At 50.3% G+C, this 20,542-nt stretch overlaps 1 protein-coding gene and 1 long non-coding RNA gene across 2 annotated transcripts in view; both read right to left on the reverse strand.

The window, feature by feature from the left end:
• The window catches only part of RUVBL1 (RuvB like AAA ATPase 1), a 30,611-nt gene extending 12,673 nt beyond the window's left edge, over nt 1-17,938 (reverse strand). The window contains exons 1-4 of the mRNA XM_040246647.1: nt 17,710-17,938; nt 14,423-14,509; nt 6,928-7,060; nt 1,725-1,876 (exon numbers count right to left, since the gene is read on the reverse strand). Of these exons, the coding sequence (XP_040102581.1) occupies nt 1,725-1,876; nt 6,928-7,060; nt 14,423-14,509; nt 17,710-17,850 (513 nt within the window). The 5' untranslated portion in view covers nt 17,851-17,938. The remainder of the gene's footprint in view (nt 1-1,724; nt 1,877-6,927; nt 7,061-14,422; nt 14,510-17,709) is intronic.
• A 127-nt stretch (nt 17,939-18,065) lies between these two features.
• The window catches only part of LOC120868057, a 6,033-nt gene continuing 3,556 nt past the window's right edge, over nt 18,066-20,542 (reverse strand). The window contains exons 2-3 of the long non-coding RNA XR_005722130.1: nt 19,359-20,513; nt 18,066-18,871 (exon numbers count right to left, since the gene is read on the reverse strand). This is a non-coding gene — a long non-coding RNA (uncharacterized LOC120868057). The remainder of the gene's footprint in view (nt 18,872-19,358; nt 20,514-20,542) is intronic.

The following is a 20,542-nucleotide window of genomic DNA, read 5'->3' on the forward strand; positions in this document are numbered from 1 at the left end:
TGGGGGTGGGAATGGGAAGTTACTGAAACAGGCATGAGGTTTCTTTCTGGGGTGATGAAAATGTTCTAAGATTGGATTGCGACGATGGCTATAACACTCTGTAAACCGATCAAAATTCCTTGAGTTGTGCACTTAAAATGGGTGAATTTTACTTAAAATGAGACCTCAGTGAAGTTGTTACAAACAGTAACCACAGGAGCCCAGGGCTCCACCCTCCTGGACCACTGCCGTGGCTGAGGCTGGTGTGTGGCGGGCTAACGTGGGGGTGGGACAAGGGCGGCACTCCATAATGGCAGAGGCTTGTCCTTCACACTGAAGCGTCCGTCTCTCCAAACAGCTTGCACAGATGCTCAATGTGGCAGAAAGTACTCATTTTGAAAGCAAAACATTCATCCGCTTGTTATTTTCTTAAAGAAACTGTGCCAAACAGCTTTATGGATAACTGAAATTTAAACTGTATTCCTTACGTTATCTATCCTACATTGGATAGTACACATTCTTTTTTCTTTTTTTGGCATCAAGTATTTTTGTATCAGTTAATTTCCCAAATGAATTGACTGAAGATGTAATTACTGGAAAGGTGGCAGATCCTGCTAAGAAATGTAATTAATACAGAATGGGAGAGCTGAGGGGGAGGTTTAAGAGAGAACCTTGCAGAGGCAAGCTCCTGAGATGGGAACCCTGTTGGGACAAAGAGGAATAGCGCTTTGGAGAGGCGACGTTTTTATGATCTCCATAAAGCAGTGACCGAGACACCAGCGTACAAAATCAAAGAACGATAAAATCGCAGAGGAAGGCAAAGATGGAGACATTATATGGTCAACCTACTGCAGTCTACAGATAGGGGAATGGAGCCCCCAGAGAGCTCAACGGACGCCTAAAGGTCCCACAGCAAGTTACAGCGCAGACAGCAGTCGGTAAGGCTCGGAGAATCCGCCCCGCCACTAACTAGCTGTGCGACCCTAGGATAAGTGCTTCACCTCCCCGTGTGCCTCAGGGCTCTTTATCTGTAAAATAAGGGCGATTACACACACACACAGGTTTGTTGATGCACTCAGCCCAGGGCTTGACACATACAATAACTAAGTGCTGTGAAGAAAGGGTTATTCCTTATTACTAATGCGGCAAAGCCACAGCCAGGCTGCTCCATCTCACAACGGCGGCAGCTGCCAGTCCTCACTGGCCTGTGGTGTCGCACTCTCAGTCGCGTCCCACCTTCAGACTCAGTCATCGTCTTACACCAGAGTCTCCTCAAGGCTTACGGGACAGGGGTGGGAGGTCACCCAGGACCGTCTCCACTGCCGCCGCCACGCTCTCCACAGAGCCCTGGGCCTAGGCAGAACCCCCAGCAAAGCCACCAGGGCCTCAAGGTCCCGACTCACAGCAGGGACGGCAGCCGGGCCCCCGCACCCGGCCCCTCGAGACCACGCTGTCACGGCTCCTCAGCCCTCCCCAGACCGCTCAGAGCTGCGTCTCCTGTGAGCGCCAGCCCTGGAACCAGCAGTCAGCAGCCAGGCGCAAGACACGTGCTCCCCTGGCGGGACGCAGGATGCGGCACACGGCTCAGGTCCCAACACACACAATCTCCTCGGCGTCAACGAGGAGCAGCCAGCCTCACTGAGTCGTCTGTGTGCCAGCCCTGCCCGCAGGTGCCATCTGCTGCCCCTGCACAGCCGCGCTCACACGGGGCCTCAGCAGCGCAGTGCCTGCAGGCGCGCCCTCACCTTCAGCTGCTTGGTGCCCTTGGCCGTCTTGAGCCCGATGATCACGTGGCTGATGGTCTTGCCGTAGCCCCCCGCCGGGTTCTCCGTCTCACACGGGGTGAGCTCCGTGACCTCACCTTCGTACACCTCCTTGGTCTCCTTTATCCGAAGCCCTGGAAGAGAGATGGCAGGACAAACCGTGCTGAGAAGCCCGGCGCTCTCTCACTTTCCAACAGCCTTTTTACCATAGAACCTCCACGTTGTAAGAATCGAGTCAGCCTCGCTCACACGGTCCTGGGGAGGGAAGCACTGCACAGACGCAGCCCCAGGGTGAGGTGAAGGGTTCGTCCCTCTCCAGGACCCCTTTCCTCCCACCACACTACAGGGCCAGCTCACTGACAGCGTTTCCCAGGGAACCTGCCCTGGCCTTCCCCTTCCAGTCAACATGTGCCTACAGGCCCCTCACTCCCATTCTGCCAGCCCTTGAGTATGGCCTCCCCGCTGTCTATCTAGTTTATACTTTGCCCAAAGGTAACAATAGAAACATAAGGGAAACACAGACTCAAAAGATGTAAGATACATGCCACCTAATCTATCATATGGACCTTTATTTGTATCCTAATGGCATAATAACACTTTGAAAGAAACACATTATGACACTTATGGGACAGCCTGCAGCTTAAACATTAACTACGCATGTGCTGATGTTTAAGAATTCATTGTTAATTTCCTCTAGGGGTGAAAATGGCATTTTTAAGTCCTTATTTTCCAGAGATACACAAATATTTATAGGTCAGAAAGCAGGTCTGCAATCAGATGGGGCTATGGGGAGCCTTCCTACCACTTGACTACTTTTCTTGGATACTTGATAGTTTCCAAAATAAAAATTTTAATAAAAGAAAAAACAATGAAATGCTACTTTACAACCTCCAGAATCACTAAAATTAAAAAGACGGGCAACACCAAGAGTTGGGAAGGATGCAGGACACTGCTGGTGGGAGTGAGTTGGTTTAGAAGTAATGTGGTGTTTATCACCTCCTAAAGTTGAACATATGAATATCTGTGACCCTCCAGTTCAACTCCAAGGTTTATACTCTCAAGGCTGCAGTGCACGTGTGCACGCAGGGACACAGCCAGCAATGGTCACGCAGCGTCATTCTTACTTGCCAAACACTGGCAACGTTTCCCCCTGTCTGCCCGCGGTAGAAGAGCCACCTGCACTGTGATGTATTCATACCAAAAAATATCATGGAGCAATGGGAAACGATCGTGGCTACTCGCAACAACAAGGCTGACTCTCAGAAGCGGAAGGAGAGCTGCCCCTATACGGATGCTCCGGGGCACTGGCGATCATTTCTCTCTGGACTGGGAGCTGGTTTCATGGCTTTTCAGCTTGAAACAACCCAGCAAGATACACACCGAAGTTCCGTGCACTCTTCTGGATGTACACACCCAACTACCAAGTCACTTTAAAAACACAGAAAGAGAAACGTCTAAGTAAACGATGGGGCTGCCCTTGTGACTCAGTTGGTGAAGAATCTCCCTGCAATGCGGGAAACCTGAGTTGGATCCCTGGATCGGGAAGATCCCCTGGAGAAGGGAGAGGCTCCCCACTCCAGTATTCTGACCTGGAGAATTCCATGGACTGTATAGTTCATGGAGTGGCAAAGAGTTGGACACGACTGAGCGACTTGGACTTCACTTCAAGTAAATAATAGCAGCAGGACCAGGCAAAGGAAGAGAACTGCCGGGTGAAGCTAAGAGTACAGCTCCAGGTCTCTACTGTGTCCAGTCACGGGCTCACCCTGCAGACTCACCTGACCCCACCCTGACTGCATTCCGATTTCAGGGGTCAGGCCCTGTCATCACTAGGAGTTTAAAGCTCCCCAGATGATCACAGCACACAAGCTCAGCTGAGACACTCATCTACAGAATGAACCAAGAGCTCTGCTCTGCTCATGGCATGGCAGCACCAGCTGGGGAGGATGGGAAGCCCTGTGGTGGCTGGGTGCCTCACCATCAGCGTCTCTGTCCTGACAGAGAAAGATCCCACGGGCCTGTAGCTCCACAGACTCTCAGGTACTTCCCACTTTCAAACCCAGCATTATCACTGGGTTGGTTTCCTTCTTTGCCCAGAAACCCAATCAGGACAAAGACTCAGATATTAGAGTTAAGGAATAGTTTTACCCTCCTTCATTCGACCTGACCAACTACTACAAACGGAAGTCTGAGAGTAGCCCCAAAGGAGAGGCTGAACTTCCTTTCTACCACACCTAATGCCTAGTTCCTAAGAATGAAGACAAAAGTTTTCCAAACGACATGAACGCACCAGAAGATTGTGACAACATGGAAATTTCTGTACTTTTAAAATGAACTTTGATTTTTTTTTTAAATCAAAACTTATAGCCCACAGAGACAAGCGCCTTCAAATGGAAGGCTTCCTTCCATTTCCTGGCAGACAACGGAGACACGAGGTTCCTGAGTGGGGAAGAAAGGCATTCCCGTCTCTCACCAGCCCTGCATTTGTTTAGAAGCTGCTCTGTGCTGACAAGCAGGCAGGGGACGTGTGGACGGACAATGAATCCGGCTGTTAGCCAGGAAAGGGGCCGGGCTGGTGCTCTCTCTGGCAACGACATCGAGAACAACACAGGTTTCATCTGCTGGCTCAGGTTTCTAAATCCCTGACAGGGGTCTTCATCACGTCAAGGAAGCGGCACAGACTCCTTGCTTTTCATTTCTGGTCAGCTCACTGCTTCCTCCCCCCCGCCGCCGCCTCACAGGAACGAAAGGCAGAGAAAGATGCACAGGGCTCCCTTTTGAAGGCAGTCAGTGGCCTGCCTTTCTCTGCTGTGGCAGGATCAAGAAATTCCCCCTCACCTTGCTGCCATCAAAGGGATCACACGGTCCCCTCACCTCAAAAACGGCCAATCACTGGCCAGGTGCTCGGGAAATTTCTCTTCATTTTTTTCAAAATTTAAGGCATTTAAATTAAGACGCATTCGGGTAAAGGTGAGCTTTATCATCTTTTACCAATTTCAGAAAATAATTTTCTAAATAAATAAAAATATATTTTAAAAGTACTCAGATAACTGGAACCGATTGTAACATCTTACTTTTTATCTCATCAGCTACTGAGTTAAATAACATCTCTGGCACATGTTCCTCAAATTCTTGAAAAGTACTCAGGAAGAAGTTAAACCAGAAAGAGGGTCTTGTGAGCCATTTCCACTGTTATTCCAGAGAGAGCCCAATATGTAATAACAGGAACCGAACCTTACAAAGATAAAAGCTGTAAGGAAGCAAGACACGGCGCCTAAAGTGAAGTCTGTCCAGAGAAAGTTTAGAAAGGGGCAAAACTAAGCCACACGGCCCGGGACACACACAGGTGTACTGGGCTGCGACTGCTCAGAAGCCACTGCCGCGGCCCTCACGCCCTGTGGGGACACGTGGGAGGCGAGGGGCCACGCCTGGGGGAGCGTGAGCCACGTCTGATGCTCTGTACCCTGAGCTGAACGGTGGCTGCGTGAGCAGCTACTTCACTACTGTTAAAATATAGGTATTTTTACACTTTGCTATGTGAATGTTATATTTCAATTAAAATAGCTACATAAAAAATCCAGTGTTTCAGGGTAAAAAAATATTTTCAGTCAGAAAAAATCCAGAACTTAGCCTGCTTTGCTGGGACCCCCATGGCTGTGCAGGAATGAAAGCTTTTCTCATTTTACAGGACATATCCCAATTTCCAAACACTGGCAACTCATTCGAGAGTTACTAAAAAACACTGTGTAAGCCAAACAACACCTACCGGTCAGATGCGGAGCTGAGATGCAGAAGCCTCTGTCTCCTCCTACCTGCTCCCAAAGTGCACGCTCCTCTCATTCAGAGCAGCGCTGAGCGCCCCCCGCCATGGGCCGGGAACGAGGGTGCCACTGAGGGGCGGGGCCCGCTGCGCCCACAGTGACATTCAACAGCCCCTCCTTCCACACTTCCCCTCCACCGAAAACGGCAGCACTCGGCAAGCACCCGCACTTCCTCTCTCTTCCAGCCCCACGTCTAACCTTTCAGGAAATGTCATCGCTCCACCATCCAACTGGACCCATGATCCAGCCATTTCTTTCCACCTCCACGAGGCTGGTCCACACCGCAACACCTGTCGCTCAGACCCCTCATCAGCTCCTTGCTTCCGCTCTCACTCTCCATCCCAGACAGAGGAGTCCTCGTGAACCCCAAACCACTCTTCACCTGATTCTCTTTTCACCCAGCATCATTTGCAAAAGCCCTATTCAACACGCCCTTAGACTAGACGCCAGATTCCTGAGGAAAGAATTCTGGGCTTAGACAAACCCACTCTTTCTTAAACTTAAACTAGTAAACGTCCCTCTTGAGAATATTTACCTTGCTTTGACAACCAAAGGGACTCCACAATGACACAGGTGCTCTGACAAGTGTTCGTCACCCGTTACTCAACAAGTACATCCTAGAGATAAATGCAGGTCTGAGGGAGACTAGATTTCCCCAGACCCAGACCCGCAGGCATGGGACCAGGAGAAGGCCCCAGAAGTCCTGGCTGGAATGAGGGGCATTTCGGAAGAGCAGTCCCTTTCTGCTCGCTGTATGCAGTCAGAGCATGGGCCCCAGGGTCAGACAGGTGTAGGCTCAGACTATGCCTCTGCTGCTACTTTCTAGGTAGATCACCACAGGCAAGTTATTTAACTTTATGAGACTCTGTTTTGTCAGATGCAAAATGCAGAGAACTCCCTCTTGGGCAGTGAAAAGGCCACGGTCAGGAGAGGGCCTGGCACATTACAAGCGAGGCAGCTGCAGGCCCTGCGAGGCTGGCACCACTGCCTCAAAGCTCTGCAGCCCCACACAGCTCCTTGCTCACTGACCGGCTGGGCATGCAGGCCCGGCGCTCCGACAGCACGACACACAGAGCTGCTGGCTCACGTCCAAAACCTCTTCAGTGGCCTGTCATCTCTGAAAGCACAAGAAGGCTGCCAAGAGAATCTACTCTGTCAGATGAAACCCCAAACCATAGCTGGGGCCCACGTTTGCTGGTTGCTAAAGCACTTTCTAGAAAAACTGGGGTTTTGTTTCATTTGCAAAGATAACACTAATGGTGCCAAGAGAAAAAGAGCAGCGCCACAAATACAAGTCCCAGAGGCGTTTTCGCCAGGAGGAGGCAGGTGAGGACAAGCCTCGGCGGGCGCGGGCGGGTACTCACCAATGGCCCTGCGGAAGTTCTCCATCAGCACTTCCGTCTTCTTGATCTCCGTGGAGTATACTTCGCTCCCCACCATCGGGCAGAAAGGGACCTTACTCCCCAGCTCCTGAGCAATAGCCAGAGCTAGAGCTGTCTACACAAAAAAACAAAGGAGACGCACTTGTTTCACACTCTTGAAATAACAGTGATTCAGGAGCACTATAAGCAGGAATCATTAACTAGGAACGGAATTCTAGCCCTTTCAGCTCTAATACTGCTTGCACGGTCCACAGTAAACATTGATGACTCTTGTGCAGTCCATCTAACGTGAGTGGCCTCTCCAGCAGTCCCTGTCATCACAACGGCTGACACGACTGAGGCGCGGCCGGTACAGGTCCAGCTCCCAGGGCTGCACACGCCCCTCCCGCTAACCGTATGAGCTGGACACCACTACTCTCCCCACTTCACAAATGAGGAAGCTGAGACACAGCTTAAATAACTCGCCCTCGGTACCGTAATCTAGAAAATGGCAGAGTGGAGCCTCAAAGTCTGGCAGCAGGGTTCCAGAGATCATGTTCCCATCAGAATCAGCAGAGGCTTCCAAAACTGTTCCCTCAATGTCAAAACATGGTCCTGACCATGTCGCAGCAGGACAGCTCTGCTGGGTCTCTGAGATACTGCTTTCTATCTTTACAGACTTAGGAAGCCATCAACTACAGCCCATCCGAAATCAGTAATCAAGGAACAAGTGACCGGATGCTCACTTTATGCTGAGTGGCCCCACAAATCGGGAAAATGACACCCAGGCTAGGATTCTGAGGCTACAAGTTGGTAAAGTCACACCTGAATGTGCCCATATAAACTACGAAATGACTTTTGCTAAAATAACCACAGCTGCTGAACAGACAAAGACTTAACAGATATATGCTCAAACATCAAGCGCAAAGAGCCAGAACCTTAAACGCTGCTTTCAGCTTTCCTCAGCTCTGACACAAAAGCCCAGGTAAGGTCAGCTCCCAAGGTGCACAGGCTAAGACAAGAAGCTAGCTGCTAAAGAATGATGTGGATCTCTGAGACAGTTTTAAAACTGGCCCAGTAAAAATTCCTCTTCTGTTCCCTGCTGATGGTTTAATCTTCAGTGTGACCCTGAGCACATGGGACAGCCACATGCCTGACTTTCTCATCAGTCAAATCAAAATCCTGGGTTAGTCACTGGTAGCAAGCTGACTGCCCACAGACTGCTCCTATTTTGGCCTGCAGAGTCTCAGGTGTATTTTTCAACTTAGTTGTTGCCCATGCTTGAATTTGGGAAATTTCACAGAAAAATACAGTTATGTAGCTTCTTCTGAGAAGCAAGAAGCTCTGGCCACAGTGGGCCGCAGTGACCACACGGCCGCACTGAGAGTGGACACCCAGGCAGCTGCTCCCCAGCGAGGGCTCGCGCCAGCCCCCGGGCACTGCACTCAGCCCACCGCCCACATGAGCAGGCCCCTGAGTGTGTGCCCTCGAGGCTGACGTCTCTAGAGCTGTGCTCTCCTGTTTTCTGAGAAAGAAGGGAAAGTCTCTAGAGCATGACAGCAAGGTAGCAGTGCGCTCAACCAGGACTCCTGTGCGAAGAGCCGTGGGCCGGCCAGGCCCACCTGCTATCCAAACTGCTCACCTTCCCAGTCTCTCTTCTTTCTCTTCCCCCAGCGCTTCAGGGCCCAGCTCCCCCACGTCAGGTGTGAACTCAGAGACAGTGCCACGCCTGATGCAGGGCAGACCCCACAGCAGCCAAATACAGAAGAGACGACCGATACATTCCTGTAACAATGAGAACTGCGTGGTTAAGAAACGCCTCAGGGGCATCCAGTTGCTTCCGTTTAAAGGCTCTCAGAAGGATGGCATAAGAGGTGGCGACTGTGCCGACTATACCTGCACCTACTATGTAGGACAGAGGGACCTGCAAAAGACTGCGCGACGGGAACCGTGAGCTTCCAGATGTTTAAGCTGGATTCAGAAAAAGCAGGGGAACCAGAGATCAAATTGCCAACATCCACTGGATCACAGAAAAGCAGGAGAACTCCAGGAAAACATCTACTTCTGCTTCACTGACTACACTAAAGTCTTTGCCTGTGTGGACCACAACAAACTGGAAAATTCTCAAAGAGACAGGAATACCAGACCACCTGACCTGCTTCCTGAGAAATCTGTACGCAGGTCAAGAATCAACAGTTAGAACCAAACATGGAACAATGGACTGGTTCCAAATCAGGAAAGGAGTATGTCAAGGCTGTATATTGTCACCCTGCTTATTTAACTTCTATGCAGAGTACATCATGAGAAACGCTGAGCTGGATGAAGCACAAACTGGAATCAAGATTGCCGGGAGAAATATCAATGACCTCAGATATGCAGATGACACCACCCTTATGGCAGAAAGTGAAGAGGAGCTAAAGAGCCTCTTGATGAAAGTGAAAAAGGAGAGTGAAAAAGCTGGCTTAAAGCTCAAGATTCAGAAAACTAAGATCATGGCATCTCCCATCACTTCATGGCAAATAGATGGGGAAACGATGGAAACAGTAAGAGACTTTATTTTCTTGGGCTCCAAAATCACTGCAGATGGTGACTGCAGCCATGAAATTAAAAGACGCTTGCTCCTTGGAAGAAAAGCTGTGATAAGCATCATCAGCATATTGAAAAGCAGAGACATTACTTTGCCAACAAAGGTCCGTCTAGTCAAGGCTATGGTTTTTCCAGTGGTCATGTGTGGATCTGAGAGTTGGACTGTGAAGAAGGCTGAGCACCGAAGAATTGATGCTTTTGAACTGTGGTGTTGGAGAAGACTCTTGAGAGTCCCTTGGACTGCAAGGAGATCAAAACAGTCCATCCTAAAGGAAAACAGTCCTGGTTATTCATTGGAAGAACTGATTCTGAAGTTTAAGCTCCAATACTCTGGCCACTTGATGCAAAGAACTGGCTCATTGGAAAAGACCTTAATGCTGGGAAAGATTGAAGGCAGGAGGAGAAGGGGACAATAGAGGATGAGATGGTTGGATGGCATCACCAACTCAATGGATGTTGGGCCCATTGAGTCCAGGAGTTGGTGATGGGCAGGGAAGCTTGGCATGCTGCAGAAGAGTCAGACACGACTGAGTGACTGAACTGACTTGCACAAGCAATCCCGCTGAACCCTCCCAGCCAGCCCATGAACTTGATGGTCTAGTTCACGTCTTATGGATTTAGAAACTGAAAGTCAAATTTCCAACTCACTCAAAGTCAGTCAGCAAGCATCAGGGCCAGAATGCAAACCCCGATCTCCAGGACCTACTTCTGCACGACCACCCCCAAGCAAGTGGCACAAAGAGGTTGTTGCCAAGGTTAGAAAGTCAACTTTATTTTCAATCTCATATGAACATTTTTTTTCTAAAATCCAAACATAAAGTCCCATTATTTTGAGTGTGCAGCCTTAAGAGGGGAATGGCCACATTCTGAACAAGCACCACACTCCTGCCAGCCACTCAGTTAAGCTGCCTAAACCTTGGGGCCCATGGGCACACAGTAACGCAGGAGAGTTACCACATGCCTTGAACATGTGGAGAGGGACTGGATAACCCACAGGTGCCGAGAGCCTCTGGTATCTCCTAGAAGGAAAATGGTACGATGTTACCAAAGCACCAACGACCCATGGTTCCAGCAAACTGGCTGAGAGAGCCACAGCCACTCCCTCCTGTTACAGAACGTCCAGAATGAGGAAACAGTCAAGACAGATCCAGAGCGGAAGCTACCATGCCCGGAGGGCTGGGCATGTGGCAGACGCCAGAAGCCATAGGCACAAAGAAGCCTCCAAGAGCACACATCAGCAGACAAGCTGAGCAGAGAGAGACTCTCCAAGGGCCAGGGACAGGCCTGCCAGTCTCAGCGCAGCTCCGGCTGCGGAGGCCTCCGTAGCAGGCTCTCAGACTCAAGAGTGGACTCTACACGGCCTGACGGCCAGGAAACCCAAGCCACAAAATTCCCATCATGTGCCCTGGGGTGGTGGCAAGCAGGGCCCCTCACAAGTCCTCTCAGGAAGTACTCGGCCCTAATCAGGAGATCAGGGAAGCCTCAGATTTGATCAAACAAGTCCACAAGCAGACACAGGATATAAAGTGAATAAGAAATTGTTTCATGAACAAGAAACAAGAGACTATCAAAAATAGCCAGATCTAGAAGAAATGAAAAAATTTAAAAATAGGAGGAGGGAGAGGCTTCTTCATTACAAAAAAAAGTAAAAAGAAAAAAAAAAAGGCAAGCTAATATGTGCATTAATGAGGAGGGCCTGGCAAGCCATTCCAGTCTTCTTGCCTGGAGAAGCCCCAGACAGAGGGTCTGGCGGCTGCAGTCCACGGGGCTGCAAAGAGCTGGACGCAACCGAGCAACTGAGCGCAGCACAGCACGCGTGTGTCAACAGAGGGTACAGAGCTTTACAAAGTCACCGCTGTGCAGCCACCCATGTGGTGACTGATAAGGCAAAGACCACTGAAGAACGCTGCAGCCGTCGGGTGGAAGGACATTCCCGACGGCTCAGTGTCACTCCCCAGGAGACTGCGTTTCGGAGCGAGCCAGTCCCCTCAAAGAGAACGCAGTGTGGTGCCAGCCTTCCGCTGTGAGGTGCCAGCCTTCCGCTGCGAGGCGGGCTCCAGACACCATGCCACCTGTGCAGTGCTCTGCCAAGGTGCTGGGTGTTTCTCAGACAAAATCAGAGAACCGCTGTGGGACACTGTGCAAAACAAGCGTCCTGGACTTTTCAAAAATGTCAGCACCGTAAAAGGAATGAAAAAAATGCAGGGAAGGGTGACCATTCTAGATAAAGAGTAAAGAAGCTATCATGAATGCAACGTGAGGCGTGTGATTATAATTCAGATAAGAAGGATAAAAAATGAAAACAAAGTGAAACAAAAAAAATAGAAGCACAAGAAATGAAAGAGCCAAGAATGGAAACAACTTACAGATATTTTGGTATGAAGTAAACATTAGCTAATACTATTAGCAACATTACATTTCTTGGGTGGATAACAGTATCATGGCAAAGAAGGTCCTGGCACTTACTTTCAAATGGTTCAGAAGTAAAATACAGAAAACACAAATGTCACAAAATATTTACCATTAGTTACCTATGAGTAGGGTACAGAGGGGTTCATCAAACTGTTCTTTCCACTCTTGTAGATTTCCAATTTTTCAAAATGAAAAATATTCAATGGACTGTACTGAAGAGAAGCTTTCTCACAGGCTACAAGGCAGACTGGAAGAGAGGCCTAAAGAAGCGACCCAGAATGCAGCAGGGCCAAAGAAACAGCACAGACAAGAGGTTACAGACTCGCGGACAAACTGAGAGGCCCTGGCCCGGGCGCTTCAGGCTGCAGAGCTCGCTGTGGGGTCCGCTCCACGCTCTGCAGGACGCCCTGCAGGCCCCGTGGCCTCCACCGACAAGAGGCCAGCAGCACTCGCTGCCCCACCAAGTACAACAATCGAAAATGTCTCAGGACAGTGCCAGAGGGCCCCAGAGGGCAAAGGTGGTCCAGGCGGAGGACCTCTGCAGGGGAGCGCCACTCACTGGATTTCAGGAGAGGAAAGAGACCAGAAAAGGTAGCATCTGAAGAAAAAGAAGCTAGCCAGTTCCCAGAACTGATTCGATATATTACATACTCAGATCCATATCAAGCAGGATAAACGAAAATAAATCCACTCTTTGACATACCACAGTGAAACGCCAAAACCAAAATATCCCAAAAACACCCAGAGAAAAGAGACAAAAGCAACACCAGTAGGCAAAAGGTAGGAAATACCACCGAGAGAAACGGCGCTGAAAGCATCTGCCAGCTGAATTACAGATCCAGCAAACCTATCTTCCAAAACAAGGGCAATACAATTAACACAAACCTGACTCTGCCACCAACAAACTTCTAGAAGGAACGTCTGACGATGCCATTTAGGAAGAGAAAATGGAAGGAAAGCAAATGTCTAAGATACGAAAAGGAACAGTAAGCAAATAAATGGACAATACAGTGACGAACCTGGAGAAGGAAAGGCAACCACTCCAGTTTCCTTGCCTGGGGAATCTCATGGACACAGGGGCCTGGCGGGCTACAGTCCATGGGGTCTATGGCCTGGGCAACTAACACACACACAGTGATGAGCAGAAAGGAAACTGAAGTTCACATTTACAGCCCTTTACAGTTTACTTGTTCACAAATACAGCCCTTTTTCCTCAACTTTAAGACATCAATGTAAGATATACTGGCAATTCAATCATATGACTTCAAAATGATAAAATCATCATCTTACAACTACCAGTTTAATATTCAACAGGGAGGGCTTCAGAAAGGCTAAGGGACCTGCCTGGGGTCTCAGCACCGGGGTGGAACCCCTTTCTTTACAAACTCACTCCCAAGCTTCTCCTCTCCTGCATTGAGTGAGTGAGTGAGTTGCTCAGCTGTGTCCAGCTCTTTGCAACCTCACAGACCAGACAGTCCATGGACGCATTCTCCAGGCCAGAACACTGGAGTGGGGAGCCTTTCCCTTCTCCAGGGGATCTTCCCAACCCAGGGATTGTGTCCAGGTCTCCCTCATTGCAGGCGGATTCTTTAACAGCTGAACCCTAAGAGAAGCCCAGGAATACTGGAGTGGGGAGCCTATCCCTTCTCCAGCAGATCTTCCCAACCCAGGAATCAAACCGGGGTCTCCTGCGTTGCAAGTGGATTCTTTACCACCTGAGCTATGAGGGAAGCATCAAGCAGCCCTTTTAAAGAACAAACAGGCCCAGATGGTGTGTTTCAAGTACCCGGCCAAGCCCCTCACAGATCCCACAGGCTGTTAGGCATCTCGGCCTAGAAGGCCCTTTTCTTTCCTGCAAAGCCAAACCCTCTCCCAGCTCCAAGAGCAAATGTCAAGCCTCAACTCCTCCAGCCATACCAGCCTGAGTGCCACCTTCTGCTGCAACGCCAGTTGCATTTATGGCCAGGCGACGCCCTGCAGCTCAGTGCTCAACTGAAGACTCTCCTGCTGCCATGGTTTCCTCTCTGCCCTGGAGAGCCTATTAGGCCCTTGGAGATAAAAAGATAAAAATCTTTTTCCCTTCTCCTGCCATCTGTCACAGCTAGCACAGTGTTGCGTCAAGTCAGCGTTTGGAAAATTGCCTGCTGACCGATTTTCTTTCCCTCCCAAATAAGATGTCATTCCCAAGATTTTATGACTGCCTAGGCCAACAGAAATATATTTCCAAAGCAAAGGAGACTTGAAAGAGATAAAAGACAAATTACAGACAATGAGACCCCTCTGAGGACTTCATTCTCTTTTCTCTGGAGGTCAGCCAGGATAATTTGAATTTTAGAAGCATGGATTTTAGATACTCAATTGTATTACTGCACATCAGTTTTAAAAACATACATATAACCAATTCAGCTAAACAAAGACTAGTTAAGACACAAATTCAATTTGGTTTAGACATTAAAATCAACCTCTTGGGCATATTTTTAAAATGAGAGAAAATGAGTACCTTGCCAGTTCCAGGAGGTCCTGCCAACAGGACAGCTCTTCCAGCCATTTTCTTGCTTTTGATTAATTCTACTATCACACCACATGCCTAGACACCACAATGGAAAGAAATAGTAAATCAATACTAAAATGCTTCACAGGAGGAAAAAGTCCAGTCTCTGGTGCACACAATTCACAGACTCATTCACTGAATGCCAGGACACCACAGAGGCTGTTCTAGGTGCTGGAGGCCATGAGGGCCACGGAGCTCCTGTCCTAGTGGAGGAGACAAACACAAAATCACTATGAAGAACAAAGGGCCACAAAAGGGCAAGTGGCTGGGGGCAGAGGTTACTCTATAGAGTGATCTGGGAAGGCCTCTTCGACATTATATTTGATACATGAAACTCCAGGCGGAGCAGAAGTCAGTGTTCCTGGCAATTCAAAATACAGCAATGAGCTTGGCACACCCAAGGGACCGAAAGGCTGCATGACCCAGAGCTCAGAGAACAAGCAGACCAGGGAGATGAGGTCGTGGAGGCAGGAGGGGCAGGACTTAGAACAGGGCCTGCCAGTCCACAGTCAAGTCTGGACTTGATTCTACATGGAATGGGAAACCGGTGAGGAAGTCTCAGCTGCAGGTCATGTTCTGAAGATTCGTTTTTAAAGATTCTTGATGGCTGCTCTATGGAGAATGGAAACGGGAGCTGTGGCATGTACTCCAGGGGCTTCTAGAAACTGCAAGGGAAACTGTGTTTATATCTTCACATGTGCATATTTCCACGGAGAGGATTCACAGCTTTCATTAGATTCTCAAAGTAACCCACTAAGTACTACGAATCAATGACATATTCTACTAGTTGGCCATCAGTTAGCTATCCCAGAATGCTGCAAGCAAATGCTACGTGTGATATTTAATCTATGGCATCATAAGATCCAAGAAATGCCTTTCAAATCCTCAAGATTAAATTATTTGTTAGCATACTTTAAATATTCTGAGTATCAAGCCATTTTGTATAGCATATACATTGTGAGTGTATATATATATATATGTATAATCACATACATCTATATGTATATATAGTTGACCCATGAACCCTTGAAGTTGGGATGCACAATCTCCACACCGTCAAAAATCCGCACGTAACTATACAGTCAGTCCTCCATATCTGTGACAGCAGCCAAGTGTCCTAATACTTATCTATTGAAAGAAATCTGCATATGTGGACTCATGCAGTTCACACCCATGTTGTTCAAGGGCCGACTGTATACTGTCACACATGTGTATGTCCACACACAGAAACTCTATAAATGGGTTGCTGATTTCATGCATTTTGGAGTATTTTTGGAGCAAGGCTGAGAAAGTCGCACTCCCTGAACACCTGTGTCTTGAGACCACACAAGACCTCTTACACGATTCAAAGCACGCCTCTCTCCAAGGTGCATTCTATTTGTCTCAAGGCAGGTCACAGCTTTTCTCCCTGGACAGCACCTTGCTGCCAACGTCTTGTGAACACACCTAACTCTTCTCTCTCTTTTCCCCATGGACTGTGGAGATGTATCCTGCTCTCACACTTAGCCCCTCAAAACACAGGTTCAAGGAAACCAAGTGGATGTGCTCTATCCCATTTCTGGCTGAGCTGGAAAAGCATAGCACACTTACACACTTACACTTACTCTTCAGAGGTCGCATTTTCAGAAAGATAAAGGAGCCACTGAGGTCTTTCCACAATAACCTCTGATATCATAATCCTCAGCATTGGAACTCTTTGGGCAATTCAAAGAGGTAGAAGACTTTTCAAGCCTTGTCTGTGTACTCTTATTCACATACTTCCTCTTCCCGTTAATATTCTTCCATTTAGCCTCCTTCTCTCCAGTGAGATACTTCCAGTGAATTCCAAAATTTTAAAAGTATGAACTGGAAGGGCCTTTAGAAAACTGTAACTCTCATTTTTCAGGTGAGGCTATTAAACATCAAGGAGGCTGGTGATGTGACCAGACTCAAACAAGGGCCTGGCAGCAGAGGTGGGATGACTAATAAATCAGTACATAAATTCTGAGTCCCTATAATAAGCCAGGTTCTGGATATTTAACAGCACCCGGTCTCTATCCTTGGGAAGCTCATATTCATATGGAGGCACGTAGCATCTGAGTTAACAGCATGGATTCTGGAGTCACGTTGCCTTGCCTAGCTCTGCCAAGCACCAGGTGAGTAATCTGAGACCCATAACCTAATCTCTGTGAAACACAATTTTCTCATCCAAAAACAGAATTCATAACATAGAGGCACGAATGCTAACGGATTTATGGTAAAGTATACTAATGTCTGCAACTGAGTGTGTCATGCAAAAGCAGTCTGCTGGAGGGATACATGAACAGACAGAAGACAAGCAACGGTGTAAAATGTTGCTTGTAGAACCCAGGCACACAGGTACACAGGTCTTTCAATTCTGTCGTATGTCAGAAGAGCGTCATAAAAAAGTAGAGGAGGGGCAGTATAAAGATGGAGGGGAACAATAAGACAATGGAAGTGGGGCTGCTTAGCACACGGAGATCACACAACAACTCTTTGCAGTGACAGCCTCTCAGACAAAGCTGGATAAAGAGAAACTTCAGTCACCTTGATCCGGTCACACTGTCCCCTCTGGAACGATGGTGTTCAGAATGAAGGCCTCTCTTTGGCCCTTTCTTAGCACAATCAGGCTAGAGGGCAAGAGTCTTAACCTGGACTTACAGAGCTGCTGAGCCACAGCAGAGGTCCACGGCAACGGGCTGAGGGGCCTGCTCCACAGAGAGCACTGTCTCGGGAGTCGGAAACACACAGGCACAGACCCCAGTGTTACTACCACTACACTGCGTCGCCAGTGGACTGAGTGGACAGCTCTCTCACCCTGAATTTTTTCATCTACAAAAAAACAACAATAAAAAAAAGAAAAAAGAGCCTGACCAGCTCTGAGACAGTAATGCGGGTGAAAGGGCTGGGCGCCGTCCTCACCTGGTGGACGTGGGCTTTCAGTGGAGTGGCCAGAGAGGCCTCGGCCCCCGCCACCTGCCGCGGCCGGTCACTCTCCGGCTTTACCACCCCAGGGCCTCCCGGTGCGCCCTCAGAAACCCCCCCCCAGAGCCCAGCCCCAGAGGCTGACACTCCCGTTTGGCGGTTTAAACGTCGTGTCCGAAACGCGCGGTCCGGGAGAGCAGGGTTTCGGCCCGTTCTCTCCCCCGACCCCGCCGCCCGCCGCCCGCCGCCCGCCGCCCGCCTCAGCCCCGCCGCCCCACCCCAGGCCCCGGCCCCGCCGCCCGCCGCCACACCTCACGCGCGTTCTCCTGGCCCACGAGGCCCGAGGCCGCTTGCTTGGCCAGGCCGCTCTCGTCCAGCCCCAGCCCCTTCACATGGCTGTGGGAGGCGATCCGCTGAGTCTTCGTGGTGCTCTTCACCTCCTCGATCTTCATCCTGACAACCGCAGCCCCGGAGCCCGCACAGCCCAGGCAGCGCGCACCCCGTTACCACGAGGCCGTTACCAGGCGGTTGGTCCCGCCTAGGTCGGCGTCCCATTGGCCGCGGCGGAAACGCCTCCGCGCTCCATTGGCTCCTGGCTGCGCCCGTCGCCGCTGGGCCCGCCCACCAGCTTCCGGCGGTGTCCCACAGTTGGCTTCCCCCGCGGCCGGCGCTTCCTTCCTGGGTAGGGGCCAGCCGGGCGGCGCTGCAGCTCCCTAGGGGCGCGCGTGCCGCTCTCCACCGCGCCTTCCGGTCCGTGAGCGCGTTCGAACCGATACCGCTCTGCGGAGCTCAAGTTCGACCCCGGTGTCGGAGATGAACAGACAGGTTTAGAACGTAAGCTTCGACCTGCGCCGGCTGAGCAGTTTTCTGACAGCCACTCCTCTCACCGTCTTCGGGGAGGCCGTGCTCGGCTTCCTCAGGGGGCCTGTCCTCCTCTGCTCCCTCTCGCCTCCACCTCTCCCTTTACTTAGATTAAGTCGGCTGTGGGTGACGTTTAGTTAATCCCTAGTCCGGATGAAGATGCAGGCGAAAAGAGGCCCCGCAACTCACCCAAGAACGCGCAGCAAGTAACCAGCAGTTGGCATTTCTGCTGAGGATTTAAGGCACGGCAGCCTGCGGAGCCCTCATCTCAGCCCTCAGATTAGACAGTCATCCCGCGGCTGCGTCCTGTCCGTTCCCTGATAATGTCAGCGCTGCCTGGAACAGTGTACTCTTCCTATCCACCCATCCGTTCAACAGACATTGGTTTGCACCTGCTCTGAGCCAGACACTCCACGATGCAGACTTAAATACAAAGTCTGCGACCTGAAGCTCAGTCCTTAGTTGGGAAGCTTGCGATGGTGAGGTGTGCAAGCCCAGAGCAGGCCATCTGGAAGAGCTGGAGAGCCTAGGAAGGCACCAAGAGGTGGTATGGTAATGCCCACACGGAACCCTGATGGTAGGCTAACGTCCTTAGAAGAAGATGGTACTTTGCTGTATCACAGATAAGTGGACTCAGGTCCAGAGAAATGAGGGACTTGCCCAGAGCTCAGGGGAGCTTTTTCGCATCTTGGTTGAGACAGATCTGAAGTCACATCCTGCTGCTGTGGTTGCTGACTCTCGTCTCTCCTTGTACTTCTCCATCGTGACTTCTGAGTCTAGGTTTCCAGTTACTTGCATGGCTATTGGGTCAGTGTTAGTCTCTCCCACTAAACTGCAGGCATTGTGAAAGCGTAGACCACGTTGCTGCTGCTCGTCATTTCAGAGTCAGTGTCTGGCTCATAGCTAAGGCTTCTGCCCGGTTCTGGACCCCCACGTTCACACAGAGTCAGGCAGTTTTGCTGCATGTATTTTACACACTGGGTCTTAACCGGACTTGGTTTCTGTCGGTGAATGGAAACTTTTGTCCCCCACCTCCTCTGCCACTAGAGCTGTTGCCTTTCTTTTCCTGCTAAAGAAGGGTTCAGAAATCTGATCTGACCCAGCATTCTCTTTTTACAGGTGCGGAAACGGAGGCCCTAAAGGAGGATGGAGTTTGTCCAAAATCACAAATTGACCAAATGCCTTTCCAGGCCTAGACTGCAGGTCCAGCATGCAAAGAAACTGGACCTGGCCGCAGAGTCGGGCAGTTCCTTCTGTTTCAGCAGGAGATGATGTAGCAGGCCAGGCTCCAAGGCGGGTGAAGGTCTGTGAGGCCACAGCAGTAGGCTTATCATGCCTGCCCAGCACCCTTCGTACCTCCTGACCCCTCTCACTCTCGTTTTCTGTAGAGAACCACCCTTCCCCCTCTGGGCACCACATGGCTTAGATGGGTTGGCCCTCCCTCAGCTTTGTTTCAGGGATGGACACGGGACCCTGGCCTGGCCGATCAAAGTGTCCCCTCGTCCCCAGAATAGTGACTGGTTCAGAAATGTGAGCGGACAGTCCAATGACAGTCTTGCACCTTTACGGGAAATAACAGGAAAGAGCCTTGGTCCTGGGTCTCCGCGTCATCTTTGCCGCTTCATGGGTAGGCTCCACCTGAGGGTGAAGCCAGCACAGAGGACAGATCAGCTGGCAGAGACTCCTGAGGCAGTCCTTTACGTCCCCAGACCCAGCCAGCTTGCCCCACTTGCAGGGTGAGCAGTGCAGACCCTGAGCCTTAACACAGCTTGAGTTAGGTTTCCATCCATGGGCTGTGCGGTGACACGTACAAGGTACGGGGTGGACGCTGCTTCCCAGCTTGTGCTGTGTAGGCCCTGGCCCGCCCGCCCGCCCGCCCGCTCTCTCACTCCAACCCCCTGACCCTTGCTCTTTCACCCCCTGTCCCTTGACCCCTCATTTCTTCATCCAGGCCTGATCATTTCAGCCTCTTGGTCTCCAACACTTCTGCTCCCTCCTTGCTTTGAAGTCTTTCACATCTGACCTTTGAACCCCCACGTCCAGGTCAAGCCTGCCTCTGCCTTCTCCACACCTTGAGAAGACTGCTGAGTATAGAGGGACGTAGTCACTCAGGGAACCTGTGGGGCCACGCGCCCCTCATGTTCTCCAGCCTCAGCGCTCAGAGCGTATCCTAAACTGATAGAACGTTTAATGATGGCCTGTCAAACAGTGCAGCAGTGGCACGAGGTCAGACACAGGCCTGCGGAATAGGACACTCCAGAAATAACCCTCAGCATACGAGCA

This window comes from Oryx dammah, unplaced genomic scaffold, assembly GCF_014754425.2.
Source record: "Oryx dammah isolate SB20612 unplaced genomic scaffold, SCBI_Odam_1.1 HiC_scaffold_9, whole genome shotgun sequence".
Classification (NCBI taxonomy): Eukaryota; Metazoa; Chordata; class Mammalia; order Artiodactyla; family Bovidae; genus Oryx; species Oryx dammah.